At 55.2% G+C, this 18,669-nt stretch overlaps 1 protein-coding gene and 1 long non-coding RNA gene across 4 annotated transcripts; one reads left to right on the plus strand and one right to left on the minus strand.

The window, feature by feature from the left end:
- KMT5A (lysine methyltransferase 5A) lies at positions 1–18,559 on the plus strand. Of its 2 annotated transcripts, XM_036276402.1 has the most exons (8): positions 1–56; positions 5,545–5,672; positions 6,836–6,992; positions 10,120–10,339; positions 10,683–10,770; positions 15,395–15,454; positions 16,628–16,818; positions 17,534–18,559. In XM_036276402.1, the coding sequence occupies exons 1-8, from the start codon at positions 47–49 to the stop codon at positions 17,742–17,744; spliced, it is 1,065 nt and encodes a 354-aa protein (XP_036132295.1). In that variant the 5' UTR covers positions 1–46; the 3' UTR covers positions 17,745–18,559. The 2 variants fall into 2 exon arrangements, with proteins under 2 accessions (XP_036132295.1, XP_036132296.1); XM_036276403.1 differs by lacking the exons at positions 1–56; positions 5,545–5,672 and adding an exon at positions 5,238–5,279 and having other exon boundaries at positions 17,534–18,139.
- On the minus strand, positions 2,188–4,886 carry LOC118639843. 2 transcript variants are annotated; one of them, XR_004961306.1, is made up of 4 exons: positions 4,699–4,886; positions 3,479–3,500; positions 2,629–2,714; positions 2,188–2,325 (listed from the first exon to the last, which is right to left on the minus strand). It is a non-coding gene; the product is annotated as an uncharacterized LOC118639843 (long non-coding RNA). The 2 variants fall into 2 exon arrangements; XR_004961305.1 differs by lacking the exon at positions 3,479–3,500.
- Positions 18,560–18,669: the final 110 nt, after the last annotated feature.

Raw genomic sequence — 18,669 nt, forward strand, 5'->3', positions numbered from 1 at the left:
AAAGCTGCGTTTCCCGGGAGATCCCAGGCGGTGACAGACCGGGACCATGGCTAGAGGTATTTGCCCAGGTGGCCAGCGCCTGGCCGGCTATGGTGGGAGGTCGCGCTGGAGGAGGGACCGTGGTGGCGGGAGCGGCAGCTGGGAGACACCCTCCTGCGGGCTGCTCTGACTGTAGCGCGGGGACTGGGTGGTGGGGGCTGGTGGGTGGGGGGCACTGCGGAACCTTCCAGGCCCCGCACCCCCCGCGAAGCCTCCAGAAGCCCCTCCCACTCCGGTGCCTTGGTTTCCCGTCTCTAAGTGTGGGCAGCAGCTGGTTTGCCTCTCCAGAGGCAGCGGATCCATATGTCAAAGCTCTTTGGCAATTAAAGCGCAGGTCACCTCCAGGGAATGGTTGTTATTGATGCAAAGACGGGTGAGGGCGAGGCTTCGCTCGCTTTGGGCCTCTCTCGTCGGGAAAGGAGGTGACCCCGAAGTGACAGCGCGAATCGTTAACCCACATGGTGGAGAGCGCGTTGGAGCAGACAGCGCGGCAGGCGCCTTCCTTCCCTCCCCACGCCCTGAGTCAGCTCTGCGCCGAGGGGCAGGGACGCGGTCCCTCTGGCCCACTTTGGGGTGAGACGGGTCCCCTGGCACCTCCTGGGGCGGCCCTTCGTCCTGCAGCTGGTCAGAACTCCTGCCCATCGGAGATGGCTTGGGTGCCACAGCACGGCCGCGGAAGGCGACGTCTCTGTCCGAAGTCCTTTGCACACTTAGTTTGCTTTCAGGACAGTAAGACCCACGTTATGCGGCAAAGTAATCTGTTGGTCATTTCCAGCTGCTGTGTCTCCTTTATGCAAAAACTTAAGCGTGACGGTTGACTGAATTATCGTTTTTAAAACGTAAGCTGGGGTTTATACATTTTTTCAGTGTTCCAAGGTGCTTGCTGCATTTTAGCAGGAATTTGCCTTACTGTAATATGCTGCGTACAGCAATAGTAATGAATAAAATAAGGATTCATTCAGCAAACATTTATTGGGCCCCTTCATTTTCAGGCCCTGAACCCAATTGCATCGTTTATTCTCCCAGCATCCCTCTAGGGTCTTTTGGGACAAGACTTACCCAGATTCTGATTAAGAAATGAGGCAGAGTGAACTTCAAGTTAAAGAGCTTAATAACTCAATCCACAGAGGAAATTAAGACGAATATTTTCCTTCAGAAAAGTGTTAGCATCTAAAACATATTAATAGTATCTGACTAATTTAACTGACAAATTTTAATAAAAAGTATGCTTCCCTGGTTCATTTTCTCATAACAGCAAAATAGATTAAACTACCTACTTCAACAGTAGTTCATTAAAAGAATAGTTTGCTTTAACTAATCTATGGGGGGGGGGGGGTGAAAAAATTAAGCAGTTTGCATTGAAATACTTAAATACTTAATATGGGCCCAATAATAATTACCAATACTTGATAATTACCATTAAGAGCCAGGCACTTGATTATCTTAATCTTTATAAATTGTTATTTCCGTTTTTCAGAGGTGGAAGCTGAAGTCCAGAGTCATTGTCCAGACTCTGGCCGTGCTGTACCTTTGCTGGTTCCACTGTACCCCTCTTAGCCAAAGCCAGACTCTTGTTCCCAGCTCCTACCATGGCAAGCTTACATACCACCTTTGTAGTTTATTGGTTAGTGATTCCCACTGTGTCACTTGATCCCCAAATTAACAGTTACTTATTTTGTTACATATGTTTTTATTGATTTTTAAGCGAGAGAGGAAGGGAGAGAAAGATAGAAACATAAATGAGAAAGAGAAACATCGATAGGCCGCCTCCTGCATGCTCCCCATTGGGGATCAAGCCTGCAACCTGGACATGTGCCCTGAACAGGAATTGAACTGGGACCTCTCAGTCCATGGGACTAGGCTCAATCCACTGAATCACAGTGGCCAGGCAGCAGTTACTTATTTCTTAGGATGTATCACTCATGCAAACCATTCAATTGGGCGTGTGGTATCATAAACATCAAATCATTTACAGTACTTCAAATCAGGGGTTAGTTTTTTGTTTGTTTTTTTTTCTTTATTGGTTTTAGAGAGAGAGGAAGGAAGAGGGAGAGAGAGATGGACACATCCATGAGAGAGAACATTGATCGACTGCCTCCTACGTACCCCCCACTGGGGATTTGGCCCACAACCCTGGCATGTGCCCTGACCAGGAATTAAACAGGCGACTTCCTGGTGCATGCATTAATGCTCAATCCACTGATCCACACCAGCAGGGCAAGGGGTCGGTTCTTTTCTTCTAGAAAAGTGGTCTTTGTTCCAAACTTGTAGTTTACTTTGAGAGGCCTGCTGGGTCACAAGAGCAAAAGGTTCAGAGACTAGGCAAGTTCTGTCTGGTTTTGAAGTTTTACAATCATGCAAATATTTTCTAACTTGAGTGTCTTAGTTTAAGGATCAGTCCACCTCTACTGCTACTGTTAGATGGCCTTCTACTTGGTCTCCCTCTTTTCACTTTGGCCATCTCCAGTGTATTATCTCTCAACAGCTAGAATGGTCCCCAAGAACACAGATTGTTATCATGTGACCTTCATTATTCTCCCTACCCCCAACCTTCCCCATTGTTCTTAGGATCAAATCCATAGTCCTCACCATGGCCTATAGGGCCCTAATGACCCTTTTGTCCTCACCATGCTCCATCAGCCTCTATGTTCACTGTTGTGTCCTTACCACAGGGCCTGAAACAAAGTAGATATTCAATAAATGTTTGTGGAATGAATGAACTGCTATGTTAGTGTCTGAGTTCAAAATACATTCTTTATGGTAAACTACTCTCATATAGCAGAACTGGGTTCAGAACCCTTAAGCAAGTGAGGGTTCTACTCTTCCCGAAGCATCAATTTCTACGTAGAAATAGTACCTTCTCATAAATGGTTGGGAAGGTTCAATTTATTTGTTTGTTTATTTATTTTTGCAGGGAAGGTTCCATTTAATAATGCCTTATTACAGGATCAAACTCATAGTAAACCGTCAGTAAGGTTTAGCTCTTCACGTCACTGCTATTGAGTTCTGTTTCCTTGAGACCCTGGGCAACATTAAGAGTTTTTCTTTCTGTTGCTGGGTGTATTTGTTACATGTACCTACGAGCGCCTTCTGTACAGAAACAGGAAAGAAACTTATACTGAATAATTTATGTTACAATTTCTAGGTAATAGAGCTGCAGAGTTGAGAGGAGTGGTTGCTAGACTTGTGTTGTATCCCCTGAACTTGTCTAAAATACAGAACAGTGTGGCCTAAGGATGTGTGTGTAGGGCAGAGGTTAAAATAGTATGTGAAGTGGATAAGGTGGCCTTAACAGCTGCTTCCTGCTCTCCAACCGGATTCTCATGCAAGTTTGGCACCTGCAGACCTTCTCTGCCCTACAGGTGTGACAGACACTGTTTCAATGGCTCCGCCACCTGGGCGTCAGAGTGCCACTTTATTTATTTATTTTGATCCTTACCAGAGGACATTTTTGCATTTATCTTCAGGTAGAGCAGGAGGGAGAGAGGGAGGAAGAGAGAGAGAAACATTGATGTGAGAGACACACATTGACTGGCTGCCACCCACACAACCCCAACTGGGGCCTGGGAAAAAACCGCAACAGAGGTAGGTGCCCTTAGCTGGAACCGAACCCGGACTCTCTGGTCCATGGGCAGATGCTCTAACCGCTGAGCAAAACTGGCCAGGGCCAGATTGTCACTTTAGAAGCCTCTTTCACTCTTCGCTTGGCCTCTTGGTGGTTGAGAGGGTGGGGGTGGGGTGGGGGAATGGGTGGTGTTCCCTGGCCCTGCCCCAAAGGATGCAAAAGCTTGAGCTGGTTTGAGAGTCTTTTCCTGAGCTGGGTCCTGCCATTTAATCCTACTTAGTTTTATCCTGTCTAAGGGGAGGTAGCTACTTAAAGTGACAGCTAGTTGTTCAATCTGTGGATGTTGTAAGGTGCCCTTTGTGGGTTATGGAATTCACGGTTCTTGCATTTTATCCATGAGGACACAGGCCTAGATTGGGAAAGTGACTTGACCATGGTCACAACGCATCTCTGGGGCTGATGCAGGGGGAGAAACCCAATCCTTGCTGCCAGGTCGTGACCCAAGTGGCAGGAGCTATGTGCCCCGAGGTGTCTTGTTTACATCTGACTTTGCACAAATACAGGGAGTCTTTGGCCTCCGGCCCTCAAACTCTGATGATTACAGTGTCGTGGCACAGGGCAGCGAGCTATGTGGAGATAAAGCACCAGAGTTCCTGGAACCCCTGCCTGCCTGGTACATTTCCTCATGGGGCGTGGGGGTGGGCACAGGAGACCCTGGTGACTTGCTAAAAACTTCTGCAACCATTTGCTCCTCCCAACTGTAATTTCCGCAGCTGGAGGGTTAGTGGCTGAGTGTACACTCCGGACTCAGTTGCCTGGAGACCCATCTCTATTTCCGAGTGCTTGGGCATCGCCTCCTTTTCTGACCCTCAGTTTCCCCATCTGTGAAAGAGAGATAATAACATCTACCTTCCCAGGGCCGTTGGGAGGTTTGTGTGAGATAAGGTATGCAAGCAAAGCACCCCGCAATCTTCCCATTATAACCCTGGCTCTGTCGCTCCAGGGCCTGTGCCCAGCAAAAGCCTGGGTTTCTCCCTTTCCCTTCCGTGGCCTTGGGCAAGCCCCTGCCCTTCCCGCGGCCTCGGTATCCTCACCTTGCACAGGACCTGCCCCCTCCCCACAGCTGGGCTCGCAAGAAGGATTAAATGCCCATAAAAACACTTCCTGAACCCAGGCTCGGGCACACCGCTGCTGATCCCAGAATACCCGTGAGCCGGGCGAGCCGAGCCCGGTGGGCGGAGAGCCGGGGCTGTCATCATCACGTCCCCGGCCTCGGCGAGTGGCTGAGGACGCGCGAGGGGGCGCGCCCGAGTCGGGATTCGTGGCGACCGCGGCCCGGCCTCCCCTCCCCGCAGCCGCCTGCGCCGCCGGCCGGCCCCTCCCCGCGCAGGGAGCCGACGCCAGCGGGCGGCGCGCAGGAAGCCCCAGCGCCTCCCTCCCTGGTCCTCGGTTCCGGGCCGGCCGGGGTGCCGCGGCGCGGAGCCGGCCCGCCTCGCAGGCCATGGGGGAAGGGGGCGCCGTGGGGCGCCGCCGGCCCTTCCCCGGGGCGCCGCGGAGGCGCTGGTGGCGGCGGCAGCAGCAGCAGCAGCGGCAGCGGCAGCGCTGGTGGCCGGGCCGCGGCGGCGGCGGCGGCGAGGGCGCGGGGCGGGCCGCCATGGGCCTGGCCGGGCTGCAGGTGGGTGTGTCGGGCCCTGCCGCGCGGGGGGCGGGCGGCGCGGGCCCGGCCGGGCCGGGCGGCGGGAGGGCGACTCGGGCCCCGGCCTGGCTTGACCGGCCGGCCCCTGCCTCCCGGTGGTGCGGGCGGCCCATCGCCGCCGGGCCCTCGGAACATGGCTGCGGCGGGAGGCGCCGTCTCGGCGCCTGGCCCGGGCGGCCCCGCTCCCCGCCCCGCCGCGCCCTGAGCGCCCCCTCCCCCGCTTCCCCCGGGTCACCCTCTCCAGGCAGGAAGATGTCCAAGCCCCGCGCGGTGGAGGCGGCGGCGGCGGCAGCGGCGGTGGCGGTGGCAGCGACGGCCCCGGGCCCGGAGATGGTGGAGCGGAGGGGCCCGGGGAGGCCCCGCACCAACGGGGTAAGCAGGCACCCTCCCGCACTCACTCGGCGCACCCCGAGGGCCGGGCGCCCCCGCCGGCCCCGCGCCGCGCGCACGTGGGCTCGCCCCACAGCCCCCGCCCGCCGCCCTGGGGCTGGGATGCGGGCGGGACGCCCAGCCGGGCAGCTTCCTTTTCTGTTGCCTGCCTGGGAGTGGCGTCCACACTTGCTCCGCCATGACCCTGGCAGTATTTGACCTCGGAAAAGTTTGTGTCTTTATTGGCATTTCCACGCCCAAGTCCAGCTACCACGGAGGTGGCTGCCATCCCAGGGTGTGGGGGGCCTGCCTGGGTCCCTCAGAGAGCATCACAGGTCTCCCTGACTTGGTGTTTAATGGCTCACCAGGCAGAAAGGCCCAGCAGTATTTCTGGAAGCCCTCCTCCTGTCTGTGCTTACTCACTGGAGAGGCCCCACCCCCAGACACACCAGCAGTGGCCTGAACTGCCCTACCAGTCTGCCCACCCTCTGGTTAATGCCAAGATGCCATTTGTAATAGAGTGACTGCCCTAAATTTGCCTGCTCTCCTCCCTGCTTTCATAAGCTCTCCACTCCTCACCCACCCACGGTTACCCTAGAGAATCTCCCTACCGCAGTCCACTCTGAGGTCCTGGGAGGCCGCTGGGCTGCATTCATTTGAGAGGGGCCAGGCCTGGGCACACAGTAGGCTCTGGCAGTAGTGACAAGTCCTACCAGCTGACCTCAGGACCAAGCAGTGGTTAATCAGGTTCCCTGAGGCCTGTTTCTGTGCTAGAGTCCCTGCAGCTCCTGCCCTGGAGTTAGCCCCTACCCACAGGCCAGCCCTTCAAAGTCCACCTTTGTTTGCTCCAGGTCATTCCGACCTCCCTGCTATTGGTAGGTTGTCTCCTTCTTATATAGATCTTTGTGTGCAGCTAGTTCTCCCGCTGCCCAATGTCCCCTTAGTGATCAGAATTGGAGACCACGCGTGTTCAGGAAACATCCCGCTTGGACCTGGGAGATTCGAAACCTTGCACTGCTCTACCTGGGCTGGTGTCCCTGGCAGTGCTGCCTGGAGAGCCGATGATGTTGGGTTCTTTGTCTTTTGTATCCTACTTGTCCCCTCTCTGCTAAATGCCATGGGCTCTGCTTCTTAAAGCCTCTCAGAATGTACATTTGTCGTTCTAGGAGAACGTGTTTACCGGGCAGTCAAAGATCTATACCTACATGAGCCCGAACAAATGCTCTGGAATCCGTTCCCCCCTTCAGGAAGAGAACTCAGTCACACACCACGAAGTCAAATGCCAGGGGAAGCCATTAGCTGGGATCTACAGGAAACGGGAAGGTAAGCCTCTGCAGTGGCCCTGCTCTGACCACAGCTGGTCGGGCTGCACAAGCCTCTCTCCTCCATAATTATACCCTGTATGAAGGTTTTATCCAGCCTTTTCACACCCCAGCTCTGAAGGAACCGTGTTCTATCTTCTGCTAAGTAACAGGTTCGGGAAAGAGCAGTCCATCCCAGGGCGTCTGCCCTGTTGGTCTGACCGGTTCTCCTGCTTTTACGTAGTTGGCATATGCCCTTCAAGCTGACTGTCTTACCAAATTGCAAAAATAATGCACCTGATTTGCACTTAAAGGGGCTCACCGATGCCAGAAACGCAGAAATTGTGAATCTGGTTTGTACAGACCAGGTGCTCGCAGTCCTGACTGTTGTGTGAACGCCAGGACCAGACTTCCTTCCCTTTTATGAGCTGGCCTTGACCTCATTTCTAAAGTTTCTTTCCACTCAAGTGTTCAGAGCTACTCTCTGAGGCAGCATACACTCCAATGAGTTAAAATATTGAGCAAGAAAAGTATACGCTTATTGAAAATTTGGTCTGGCCCTGCAAAACAAGCGGAAACCTTGTGGAGGTCCTGCCGTAACCCAAATCGTCCCTCTCCACGCGACACTGGGGAGCGTGAGCTCTTCCTCACTCACCGAGCCCCCTTCTAATAAAAGTTACCCAAGAGAAGCAGAACTCTGGCCACCAGCAGCTCCATACAAGGAAGCCTTGTATTCATTAACAGAATGTGCCCTAAGTGATGGGTTAGTCCAGCCTCTGGGGCCAGAGCTGAGGGGCAGGAAGACTGGAATCGGGGGCAGGAGCCAGCCCAGGCTTGGTTGCCCCAGTGCACAGGGCCATTCTGTTTTGTTAGTCTTCAAACTACCTAGATTCTTTTTTTTTTTTTATTCTCACCTGCATTTATCTTCAGATAGAGGGGGAGGACAAGAGAGAGAGAAACATCGATGTGAAAGAGACACATTGACTGGCTGCCACCCACAAGACCCCAGCCGGGCTGGGGACAAACATGCCCTTAGTGGGAACCAAACCTGGGACTCTCTGGTTTTCGGGGCGACGCTCTAACTGCTGAGCCAAACTGGCCAGAGCAAACAACCTAGCTTCTAACCTTCACTCTGCACCCATGCAGGGACTGGGGGAGGGGCTCTCTCTAAATGTGGTCAGCCTGTCTCACATCCTTTTTGCAATGGGGCAGGATGTAAAAGGTCCTCTGTGTTGACAAGGTGCACAAGCAAGCTTGTTTCGCTCATAGTGTTAGTAAATGACAACGATTAGAATTTTGGGCCAGATGGACTTTGGAGGAGACCCCAAGAGCCAGGCTCTTATTCTTGATTCTCAACCTTTTGTCTGCTGTGATGTGACCTGACGTTCACGGACACCACACACTCCTAGGGTTGCGCAGAACGTCCTGGCTTTAACCCCCTCTGGTTCCACTCAAGAAGGCGTGTAAGGGAGCGAGAATGGTCTGGAGGTGTTTGGATATGTTTATTTATTTTTAACCATGCCCCCCCCCCGAAAAGAAACCCAGTATTAGTGGTCACCTCTTATTCCTCTCCCACTTCAGCCCCAGGCAACGGCTAGTCTACTTTTATGTTGTTGATTTTCACCCAAGAATTTTTTCCATTTATTTTTTTAGTGAAGTGGGGAGAGAGGGAGGGAGAGAAACATCAATGGGAGAGAGACACTTCAATTGGTCTACCCCCTACCTGCACCCCAAAACAACTCTGACTGGGGCTCGGGACAGAACTTGTAACCCAGGCACATGCCCTCCACCTGAGACCAAACCCTTGACCCTTTGGTCTGGGGGCCCCTGCTCTAACTGCTGATCCAAACCAGCCAGGGCTGCCTGTTCACTTTTTTCTCCATGGATTTGCCTATTCAGACATTTCCTGCAAGTGGAATTATAGAACACATGGCCTTTGTGCCTGGGCCGTGCCACTCAGCATCAGGTTTTCCAGATGCATCCATGCTGCCGCAGGGGTCCAGGCTTTATTCTTTTCTGTGACTAAATAATGTTCCATCTTGTGGGCAGACCACATTTTATTTACCCATTCATCGGCTGGTGAACATTTGGGTGGTTTCTTGTTTTTTTTTTTTATCCTCACCCGAGGACATTTTTTGCATTTATCTGTAGATAGAGCAGGAGGAAGACAGGGAGGAAGAGAGAAAGAGAGAAACATCGATATGAGAGAGACACAGACTGGTCGCCACTCACACAACCCCAACCGGGGCCGGGGACAAACTGCAACCAAGGTCCATGCCCTTAGCGGGAACCAACCCTGGACTCTCCATTCCACAGGCCGACGCTCTAACCTCACCGCTGAGCCAAACCGGCCAGGGTGAGACACATGTTTCTAATTGTCCTGGTAGACGCCTAGGAGTAGAATTGCTGGGTCATATGGTAACTATGTTTAACTTTCTGAGGTGCCAGACTCTTTTTCAGAGTGACTGTACATTTTCACATTCTTACCAGCCACGTATTATTTACTTATTTTTAAAAAGTAAATCATGTCTTTATTTTTACTTGTTTATTTATTTATTCATTTATTTTTTTCTATCCTCACCCAAGGACTTTTTTGTTGTTGTTGTTCAGATAGAGTGGGAGGGAGAGCGAGAGAAACATCGACGTGAAAGGGACACATCGAGTGGCTGCCACCCACATGACCCAACCTGGGCTGGGGACAAACTGCAGCCAAGGCACGTGCTCTTAGCGGGAACCGAACCCAGGTCTCTCTGGTCCGTGGGCTGACACTCTAACCGCTGAGCCCAACGGGCCAGGGCCATTGGCTGATTGTTGTATGTGCTGTGACCAGGGACTGAACCTGCAACCTTGCGTACAGAGATGCCGCTCACCAATGGGGCTGCCCGGCCAGGGCAGTCAGTCATGTCTCAGTAAGGCTGGGGAAAGTGCAGAAGGCCAAAAATGTGCCCAGTGTGTGGGTCAAAAAATAGAGAAGGCAGGTGACTCTCCCCGGTAGCCGTCATTAGTGGACACTGGGCTTAGGCGAGGGCACTGCTGCCCCCTGCCCTTTGACCCTGGCTTCTCTCAAAGCCTGTGTTAGGAGGCAGCTGACGTCTAGAAACTGGGAGACAGTGTCTCCAAGAAACCTCTCCCTCCGCCCTCTGCCTTAGAGAAAAGAAACACTGGGAACGCAATACGAAGCACCACGAAGGCCGAGGAACTGAAGGTCAAAGACGCCAGGAGAGGTCCCCTGGCCCCTTTTCCAAACCAAAAATCTGAAGCAGCAGAAACTCCAAAAACTCCAACCTCGTCTTGTGAGCCCCCCAGCGCAGCCACCGCCAAGCAAGCCCCAAAAAAGCCCATCAAGGGGAAGCAGGCGCCTCGGAAAAAGTAAGTGCCTCCTGGAGCCCCCCAGTTCCGGGCAGTTTGGTTTCTCTGGCCCTGGCCGAGCTCCCTGGGGTTAAGCAGGTCACCCTCCCAGCCTCTCCCACACTGAGGCGCACATGGCTCGAGTCCCTCCAGGGACACTATTGTTGGCCAGCATTGAGGTCTGGCAAGTGTCCAGGCTCAGGAGCCTTCCCTCCCCACTGAGGGGCGTCCTGCCTCTGGCTCTCACGTGTGAGCCTGGGTGAGCCCAGGCTGCAGTGGACACAGGTGTGCAAGTGCCATCACGTCCAGGGAGCCGCCGCGCAGGGTGGCGTGCGAGTGTGTTTTTCTCTTCCTGCCCCTGCAGGTCTCAAGGAAAGACGCAGCAGAACCGCAAGCTCACGGACTTCTACCCGGTGCGCAGGAGCTCCCGGAAGAGCAAGGCCGAGCTGCAGGTGCACCCGGGTCTTCGTGCTAGCTCTCGGGGGCGGGCAGCTCGTGGGAGGGCTCGCGTGCGGACCTGAGCCTGCTCTGTCCTCCTGGGGCGAGTCTGGGACCCGTGGCCTCGGCCTTGGGGGATCGCCTCCGCTCAGGGTCACCTGCGGCTCGGTGATGATGCCTCTGGGCATGAGAGGCGAGGCAGGTGCTCTGACAGCTGCGCTCCCAGGACTGGTGGGAAGGGCAGTGGAGCCGGGCCATGGGGGAGGCCCGTGTTCTTTCACACGCTGGTCTCTGCTGTCCAGAGGCCCCATGTTGAGTCCCGAGGTGTTAAAAAGCAGTGGTTGTGTCACCTCAGGAACTTACCTACCCTGTGCCTCAGTTGCCCTGTCTGTAAAATGGGGTAACGCAGCGTCTCGTGGGGTTGCTGGGGGGAGTAAACACTGATGCACATGGAACACAGAACCAGGCCTGGCGCACAGTGAGCACGGTTCCCTGGCGTTGTCACTTCCCCGGGCTCTGTGCCGCCCAGCCCCGGCCCGACACGTGTGAAACCAGGCAGGAAGGCCAGCTGGCCTGGCCGCCCCCCGCCGTGCTTGCAGATGCCGGGCTCTGCAGTGCTCAGTCAATATCTGACGCAGTGGGTGTGGGCACTGCTTTCTGCAAGGAAAGCCTGGGCGTGGTCTGGCCCTGCAGCCCTGGCTGCTCACCTCCCCCCTCCCCCGGGCGCGTGGGCCGTGTTCAGGATGGCCGCCTCACGGGGAGGTGGGGGCCCGGCTGCAGTCGTCCCCTTCAGCGTTTTCTGTGTTTCATTTCTGGGTACAGATAGGGTCATCTAGTATTCTCTCTGTTTTTTAATTGATGAGGCTTCATTTAAAGAAAAATAAGGGGTCCATCCCCCTTCCCCCAGAGAAGCTTTGGCTTTCTTTTCTTGGAAGGGCAGTGTCTCCTGGCCAGAAGGAGCTGTTGGGGAGCGTTTGCCTGCAGTGGGAGGCTGAGCTGGGTCACTAGAAGACAGCACTGCAGAGGGCGAGGCGGTGCCAGGCCCTGGGACGTGGCCGGCTGCAGAGTGCCCACACGGAGGCCCTCGGGCTGCAGGGCGGGGCAGCCGAGCTGGCCTTGTTAATAAAAGAAACAGGCTCGTCACTGTGGGGCCAGGAGGCTGCAGCAGGACGTGGTGCAGGTCTGAGCCTCGCAGCCGACGAGCGGAAGGGAGCTGACACTGGCCTCCCTGCAGCGTGGGCCACAGCACAGTCAGGTCCTCTGTCACAGGACGGAGAGCCACTGGGTCCCTTACGTCTGCGTTGGTGCCGCTGAGCGAACACCAGGGCCAGGTGGTGGCTGGCCAGGCAGTGGGCCAGGTGGTGTCCTGACCTGCCTGCCCTTCTGGGCAGCAACAGCAGGGCCCAGGCGGCTAAGCCATAAGAGGGGTGTGGGGAGCCAGGGCTGAAACTGGGATTCAGAGCCTGGCAGCCACGTCGTTGAGTTTGAAGACAGAGTGGGCAGGGCTGGGTCCAGGGTCCAGGGTCCAGGGTCCAGGGCAGGAGGGTGGAACTCAGCCTTGGAGAGATGCCCCAAACCACTCGTTAACTGTTGCGGAGGTTCTTAGCTGGTTGGCTTGGTTACGGGTGGGGTGACAGCCAGCACCGGGGCAGGGACTGTGCTGAGTGGCAATGCCCAGGCTTCATGCCCAGTTCAGCCCTGGGCCTGCCATGCACAGCAGCCTGCTGACTCCAGCTCAGGGATGTCTTAACTTCTGTCCCCTCCCGTTCAGTCTGCCTCTGGAACCCTGTGGGTCCCAGAAGCCTGGAGCTGGTTGTTTGCCCCAAACCACTGAGCCTCTGGAATGAAACTCGATCTCTGGCTCTGCGTCCGGGGCATTGAGCAGCCCCAGTTCTCCGCTCCTCCCTCGGTGCCATGTCTGCCCACGGCAGGAGCCCCGCCGCCTGCCCCGGCTTCCCTGCGAGTACTCCCACCGATTGGGCCCACGGGGCCGCGTGCTTGTCATTAACTAACGAGCCCGCAGGGTGCTCGTGTGTACGTGTGTGTCAGGGTGCTCATGTGTACGTGTGTGTTGTTGCTTTGAGGGCTCACTCGTGTGCCAGGCACTGTTCTAGGCCAGGAGACTCCACAGTAAACAAGACCAGGTGCCTGTACTAACAGAGCTTATAAAAAGATAACGAAAAAGGAAGATAATTTCAGATGGCACTTGGACATTGATGAAACAGCAGCTCGATGGTGCGGCTGGGCTAAGACTGCTCTGGCCACGGCGGTCAGGGAGATCTCCCTGAGGAAGTGCCTTTGGAGCAGACTCTGGAAGGGGGGGCGGAAGCAAGCCAGGCAAATGGGCTGGGGAACGGGTACTCCGGGGGGGCAGCACGTGCAAAGGCCCTGAGGCAGGAGCAAGCCTGCCCATCTGAAATAGCCAGCCTCTGTGGCCAGGGGCGGAGCAAGGGTGAGGGTGGCCAATGAGGCTCGAGGGGCCGCGCCTGGATCCATCGGAAAATGGATCTGATCCCGGGAACAGTGGGAAGCTGCTGAAAGGCTGCTGCTTTTCTTTAAGTAAACTCTTGTTTTGGGATGATTTTAGGTTTGTAGAGGAGTTGCACAGACAATACAGAGTGTCCCTATAAACCCCTTCCTCAGTGTCCCCCACCGTTAACACCCTACGGCGCCCTGGTTAGTGGGTCACACTGGAACATTGCTGTTGGGGCCTTGCTGCGGGGGGGGGGGGGCCAGAGAGTCCGAGACACAGTTTGTTCTTGTGTTGTTACTGTATTGTTTTCCATGAGAACAGCTGTAGGAGCTGCTTTTGCCCCACACTGCATTGTAATTGTAATTGTCACTATGTAAAACACTCACCAGAGCCCTGGCCGGTGTGGCTCAGCGGTTAGAGTGGCAGCTGCGGACCAGAGAGTTCCGGGTTCGGTTCCCGCTAAGGGCACGTACCTCGGTTGCAGTTTGTCCCCGGCCCCAGTTGGGGTCGTGTGGGTGGCAACCACTCGATGTGTCTCTCTCACATCGATGTTTCTCTCTCTCTCTTCCTGCCTCTCCCTCCCGCTCTATCTGAGGATACATGCAGAAATGTCCTCAAGCGAGGATTAAAAAAATAAAACACTCACTAGAGGGCTTTGAGCAGGAACACAGGTGATCTCACTGAAACTCCTGAACGATCCTGTGGGTGTGCGTGCGGAGGGACAGGCCATCGGAGGCCAGGAGGCCAGCGCTGGGCTTCCACGGTGTCCGGTGCGAGCTGGCACAGCCTGGCTGCAAAGCAGCGGTAGAAATGGAGAGGAGCTGGGTTTGGGACTGTCCTGTGTGTGGGGGGGGATCTTCTGCAGCATCCCGAACCCCCTCCTGAGGTTGTAGAAACCTGGTCTTGTTCACCACTGTGTCCCTAGCACGTACCACAGACGTTCGGTAAATCTATGTGGACTGAGTGACTAGAAAGGTCCCAGGTGGCCCTGGCCAATAGCCAAGTGGTTAGAGCATCGGCCCACGGACCAGAGAGTCCTGGCTTCAGTTCCCACTAAGGGCACGTACCTTGGTTGCGGTTTGTCCCCAGCCCTGGTTGGGGTCCTGTGGGTGGCAACCAGTCGATGTGTCTCTCTCACATTGATGTTTCTCCCTCTTTCTTCCTCCCTCTCTCCCTCTCGCTCTATCTGAAGATAAATGCAAAAAGTGCCCTGGGGTGAGGATAAAACAAACAAACAAAAGGTCCCATGTGGGCTGCAGGCAGGTTCCACTGGCTGAGGCATTGTCCTGGGTGGGGCCCCGTGTGCTGGGAGGGGCTGGGCTCAGCTGTGGGCGGTGACTCTGCTGTTCACGCAGCTCCCCATATGCTGTCCAGCGTGGCTGGGCTCCAGGTCTGCCTTTGTACAGCCCCCTTCAGCTCCCTGTGCAACGAGAGCGGTGGGCCAAGTTGGGGTGGAGGTAGTCCAGGGGGGCAGCCCCGGGACGGGGAGCCCGAGAGCACCCACTCCTCTCCAGGGTGGGGACTCCTTGGGGCAGGAGGCCAGCTTCTCAGTCCTGCCCCGTCCATGCCTCCCATCAGCCCTAGCTGATTTTGCATCGAGTCAGAGTCCTGATTCTAAATGTTAGCGACTTACCTATTTTTCTAGCCTGCCCGTGTGGCTCAGTGGAATGAGCGTCATCCCTTGGACTGAGAGGTCCTGGTCGATTCCCAGTCAGGGCACATGCCGGGTTCGCTTGATCCCCAGTAGGGGGCGTGCAGGAGGCTGCTGATCGATGTTTCTCTCTCATGTCAGTGTTTTTATCTTTCTCCCTTTCCCTTTCTCTCTCTAAAAAAGAAAAAAAAAAATCACTAAAAACGTATTTAAAATTTTTTTTCTTTAAGTAGAACACAGCAGGGACCACACAGAACAGAGCCACAGCCTGATTCCGCTCTGGGCGACCTCTGTGTCCTCCTCTTTCTCCTCCTGGGCGACCTCCTGGTCCATGGGACCCAGATGGCAAATTATCCACCACACATGGGCGATGAGAAAAGGATGGGGGTGTCGAGGGGCTTGGGCACCCTTGGGGACCAATGTCGTGGAGGCCAGCTGTGGGTGACCATGTGGCCCGGCGGGTCCAGGACAGCCTGGGAGAGGGGCTGATGTGTTTCTTGTGTTTTCTTCCCAGTCTGAAGAAAGGAAGAGATTAGACGAATTGATCGAAAGTGGGAAGGAAGAAGGAATGAAGGTAAGGGCGGCAGGGCCCCCGTGCGGGGCAAAACGCTTCAAGTCAGAGCACCACGGTGTTGCTTCAACCCCTTGGTGGCCACTAACCAGGCAGATGGTTAGGTTGTCGCGGAGCCAAAGGCCAAAGCCACTGTTAGGGGTATTTCTCACGCGGAAGCGTAAGTGGACTCAGCACGCGAAATGCCATCCCACAGAAGCGTGTCTTCAGTGGTGCAAAATACATACAATGTACAGCCGAGGATTTCAGCCATTTCAGAGTGTAGTGAAGTGGCGTGGAGCACGCTCACACCAGAACCTTGTGTCCGCCCGCACAGAAACCCAGCCCCTTTAGCAGGCGCTCCCCGGCCCTGGCACCCCCAGCCCACTGTCTGTCTGTCTGGATTTGCCTGTCTGGACAGTTCACACAGACGGGATTGTGGCACAGGCAGCTGTTCTATCTGGCTTCTTGCATGTAGCATGAATGACGCCTAGGAACACTTTTAAAAGGAGAGACGAATAAATGTTCCCGAAACTCTGTTTTCCTGGGAAATGGCAATGCCCCAGAAATTTGCATTTCTCTTGGTAAATTTCGAACACGTTTGGGTGGATGAGAGGGGAGGACTCTGGGGGCTGGGCGGGTCTGGGCTGGGACTCGGGGCCGAAAGCTTTGGTTTCCCCGCCATCTGGGGAGATCAGAAGTAAGTGCGGTCCCCCGAAGCAGCCGCCTGCCCCTGCGTTGATCACAGAGTACGGAGAAACGGGGGGAGGCCAAGTTAGGGCATGAGGGAGAGACCCAGGACGCGGGGTCCTGCTGTGCCCCGAACAGGCCAGCTGCGTGGATTGGAGTCCATGCTGCACTGTTTCTTAGCCATGTGGCCTTGGGCATGGCTCTGCCTCTCTGAGCCTCAGCTCACCTGCAAAATGGGGGGCACCCACCTAGTAGATTCCCCATGAGGAGTAACGTGACAGTGCTTTGCACGTGGGCACACGGGAACGTTTTGGGGTGATGATTCATGGCGATAGTTGTGTACCTGTGACAGTTAATACATGTCAGACCGTACATGTAAAGCAAATGAATTCTAGGGCATACCTCAAGAAAACTGTTCAAAGGAGCGGTGCAATCCCCAGGCACCCCGAGCCGGCCGCGCACCGCGGCGTCTGGCTGGCTGAGCTAACCCTCATCCCCTCCCAACAGATTGACCTCATTGACGGCAAAGGCAGGGGCGTGATCGCCACCAAGCAGTTCTCCCGGGGCGAGTTCGTGGTGGAGTACCACGGGGACCTCATCGAGATCACCGACGCCAGGAAGCGGGAGGCTCTGTACGCACAGGACCCCTCCACCGGCTGCTACATGTACTATTTCCAGTATTTGAGCAAAACCTACTGGTGAGTCCACATGTGCTGCGGGCCGCAGAGAGGGTGGGCCACGGGGCCACGGCCACGAGCACCTGATTCTGTAGCTCTGGCTTCCTGATGAGTCTTGCTGCCTTTTCTCAAAGCTGGGTAGCCGCCCTCCCCGTCCCCTTCCCAGTTCTCATCTTTGGGATTGGAGCAGTTCTGGGTGAGGACGTGGACTAGGCACCGTGGGTGGTCACGTGACCGCTGTTCCCAGGCTCACCTGGCCTCCCCCCCAGGGCAGCTCTGCAAATTGCTGGCTGCTCCATTCTGCGTATGGCCAGGGTAGTGGTTTGTTTGTTTTTTAATAGACTGATTTTTAGAGCAGGGTTAGGTTCCCAGCAACGTTGAGAGGAAAGTACAGAGAGTCCCCACACTCCCTGCCCCACGCGCACAGCCTCCCCCACAGCCTCCCCCGCGGGCCCAGCTCACTTGTATCCGTTTCCGTGTCATGCAGAACTCAGCAGTTGCTCACAGGCCTCCACAAAGCGCCCTTTGCGTCCCCGTCTCCTCCCACCCCTGCTTCCGACACCCCACTCAGTGCCTCGCTCGGCTCTCGAAGATCCTTTGTGGAGTTGAGACGCTTTCCCCCAAACGAGGCTGTACGCTGACATCCCACCAGAGCTGAGAGCACGTATGGCTCTGGCTGGGCTCAGAAGCCTCTTTATCGACCGCATTAACCCCTGTTGCCCTCCCTCCCCACCAGCGTGGATGCCACCAGAGAGACAAATCGCCTGGGGAGACTGATCAATCACAGCAAATGTGGGAACTGCCAAACCAAACTGCACGACATCGACGGCGTGCCTCACCTCATCCTCATCGCCTCCCGAGACATCGAGGCCGGGGAGGAGCTCCTGTACGACTACGGGGACCGCAGCAGGGCTTCCATCGAGGCCTACCCCTGGCTGAAGCATTAACCGTCCGCCCCCGCCCCTCTTCGATGGACAAAGTGCCCTCAAAGGGAATTGATTTTTTTTTTTTTACACACTTAATCTTAGCAGAGTGCTTCAGATGTTTTTAAAAAGTATATTAAGATGCCTTTTCACTGTAGTATTTAAATATCTGTTACAGGTTTCCAAGGTGGACTTGAACAGATGGCCTTATATTACCAAAACTTTTATATTCCAGTTGTTTTTGTACCTTTTTTGCATACACGTTGAACGTCCGTGCTTCCCGTGCATGCGGTCGGAGACTCGGCACGGGTCTCGGAGGAGAGCGAACCGGAACCAGGAAGCTGGGTGCCGTCCCGCCTCCAGCTGCAGAACCAGGCCTTCCCCCGCACGCACCCCGCCGGCCGCCCAGCCCTCGAGCGAGCGAGCGAGCGCAGGCGGCCAGGAAGGCGCCGCCTCCCCCCGGCCTGGGCGGGAGGCTCCCAAGCTCTTGTTTTCCTGGCGTCTCGACAGGCGCACTTGGAGGTGTATGAGTATTTTTTAAAGGGTTTCGCAGTAAGTTAGTCTTCCCCTCTGCTTTCTCAAAAGCTTGCTGGCCCGGTGGCCCGTGGGCACGGGCCGGGCCTGGGTTTGCTCTTCCACGGGCCGCCGCTTCCGGCACTCGGAGCATCAGGGCGGGCAGTCAGAGTAGGTGTGGGCAGGGAAAGCATTGCTTAGCCTGGCCCGGCGGGGCGGGGCTTCCCGACACGGGGTGATTCTTTATAGAAATGTGAACACTGAATTTATTTTAAAAAAAATAATTAAAAAAAAAAAAAAGAAAGAAAAAAAACCACAGAAAACAACTTACATGTATATAGGTCTTAAAGTGAGTGGAGTGGCTGAGTTTTTTTTCCTTTTTCTTTTACCTTTTTTTTTTTTTTTTTGGTTTGTTTGTTTTTATAGAAGAGATTTG

This window comes from Molossus molossus, unplaced genomic scaffold, assembly GCF_014108415.1.
Source record: "Molossus molossus isolate mMolMol1 unplaced genomic scaffold, mMolMol1.p scaffold_m16_p_22, whole genome shotgun sequence".
In the NCBI taxonomy this organism is placed as follows: Eukaryota; Metazoa; Chordata; class Mammalia; order Chiroptera; family Molossidae; genus Molossus; species Molossus molossus.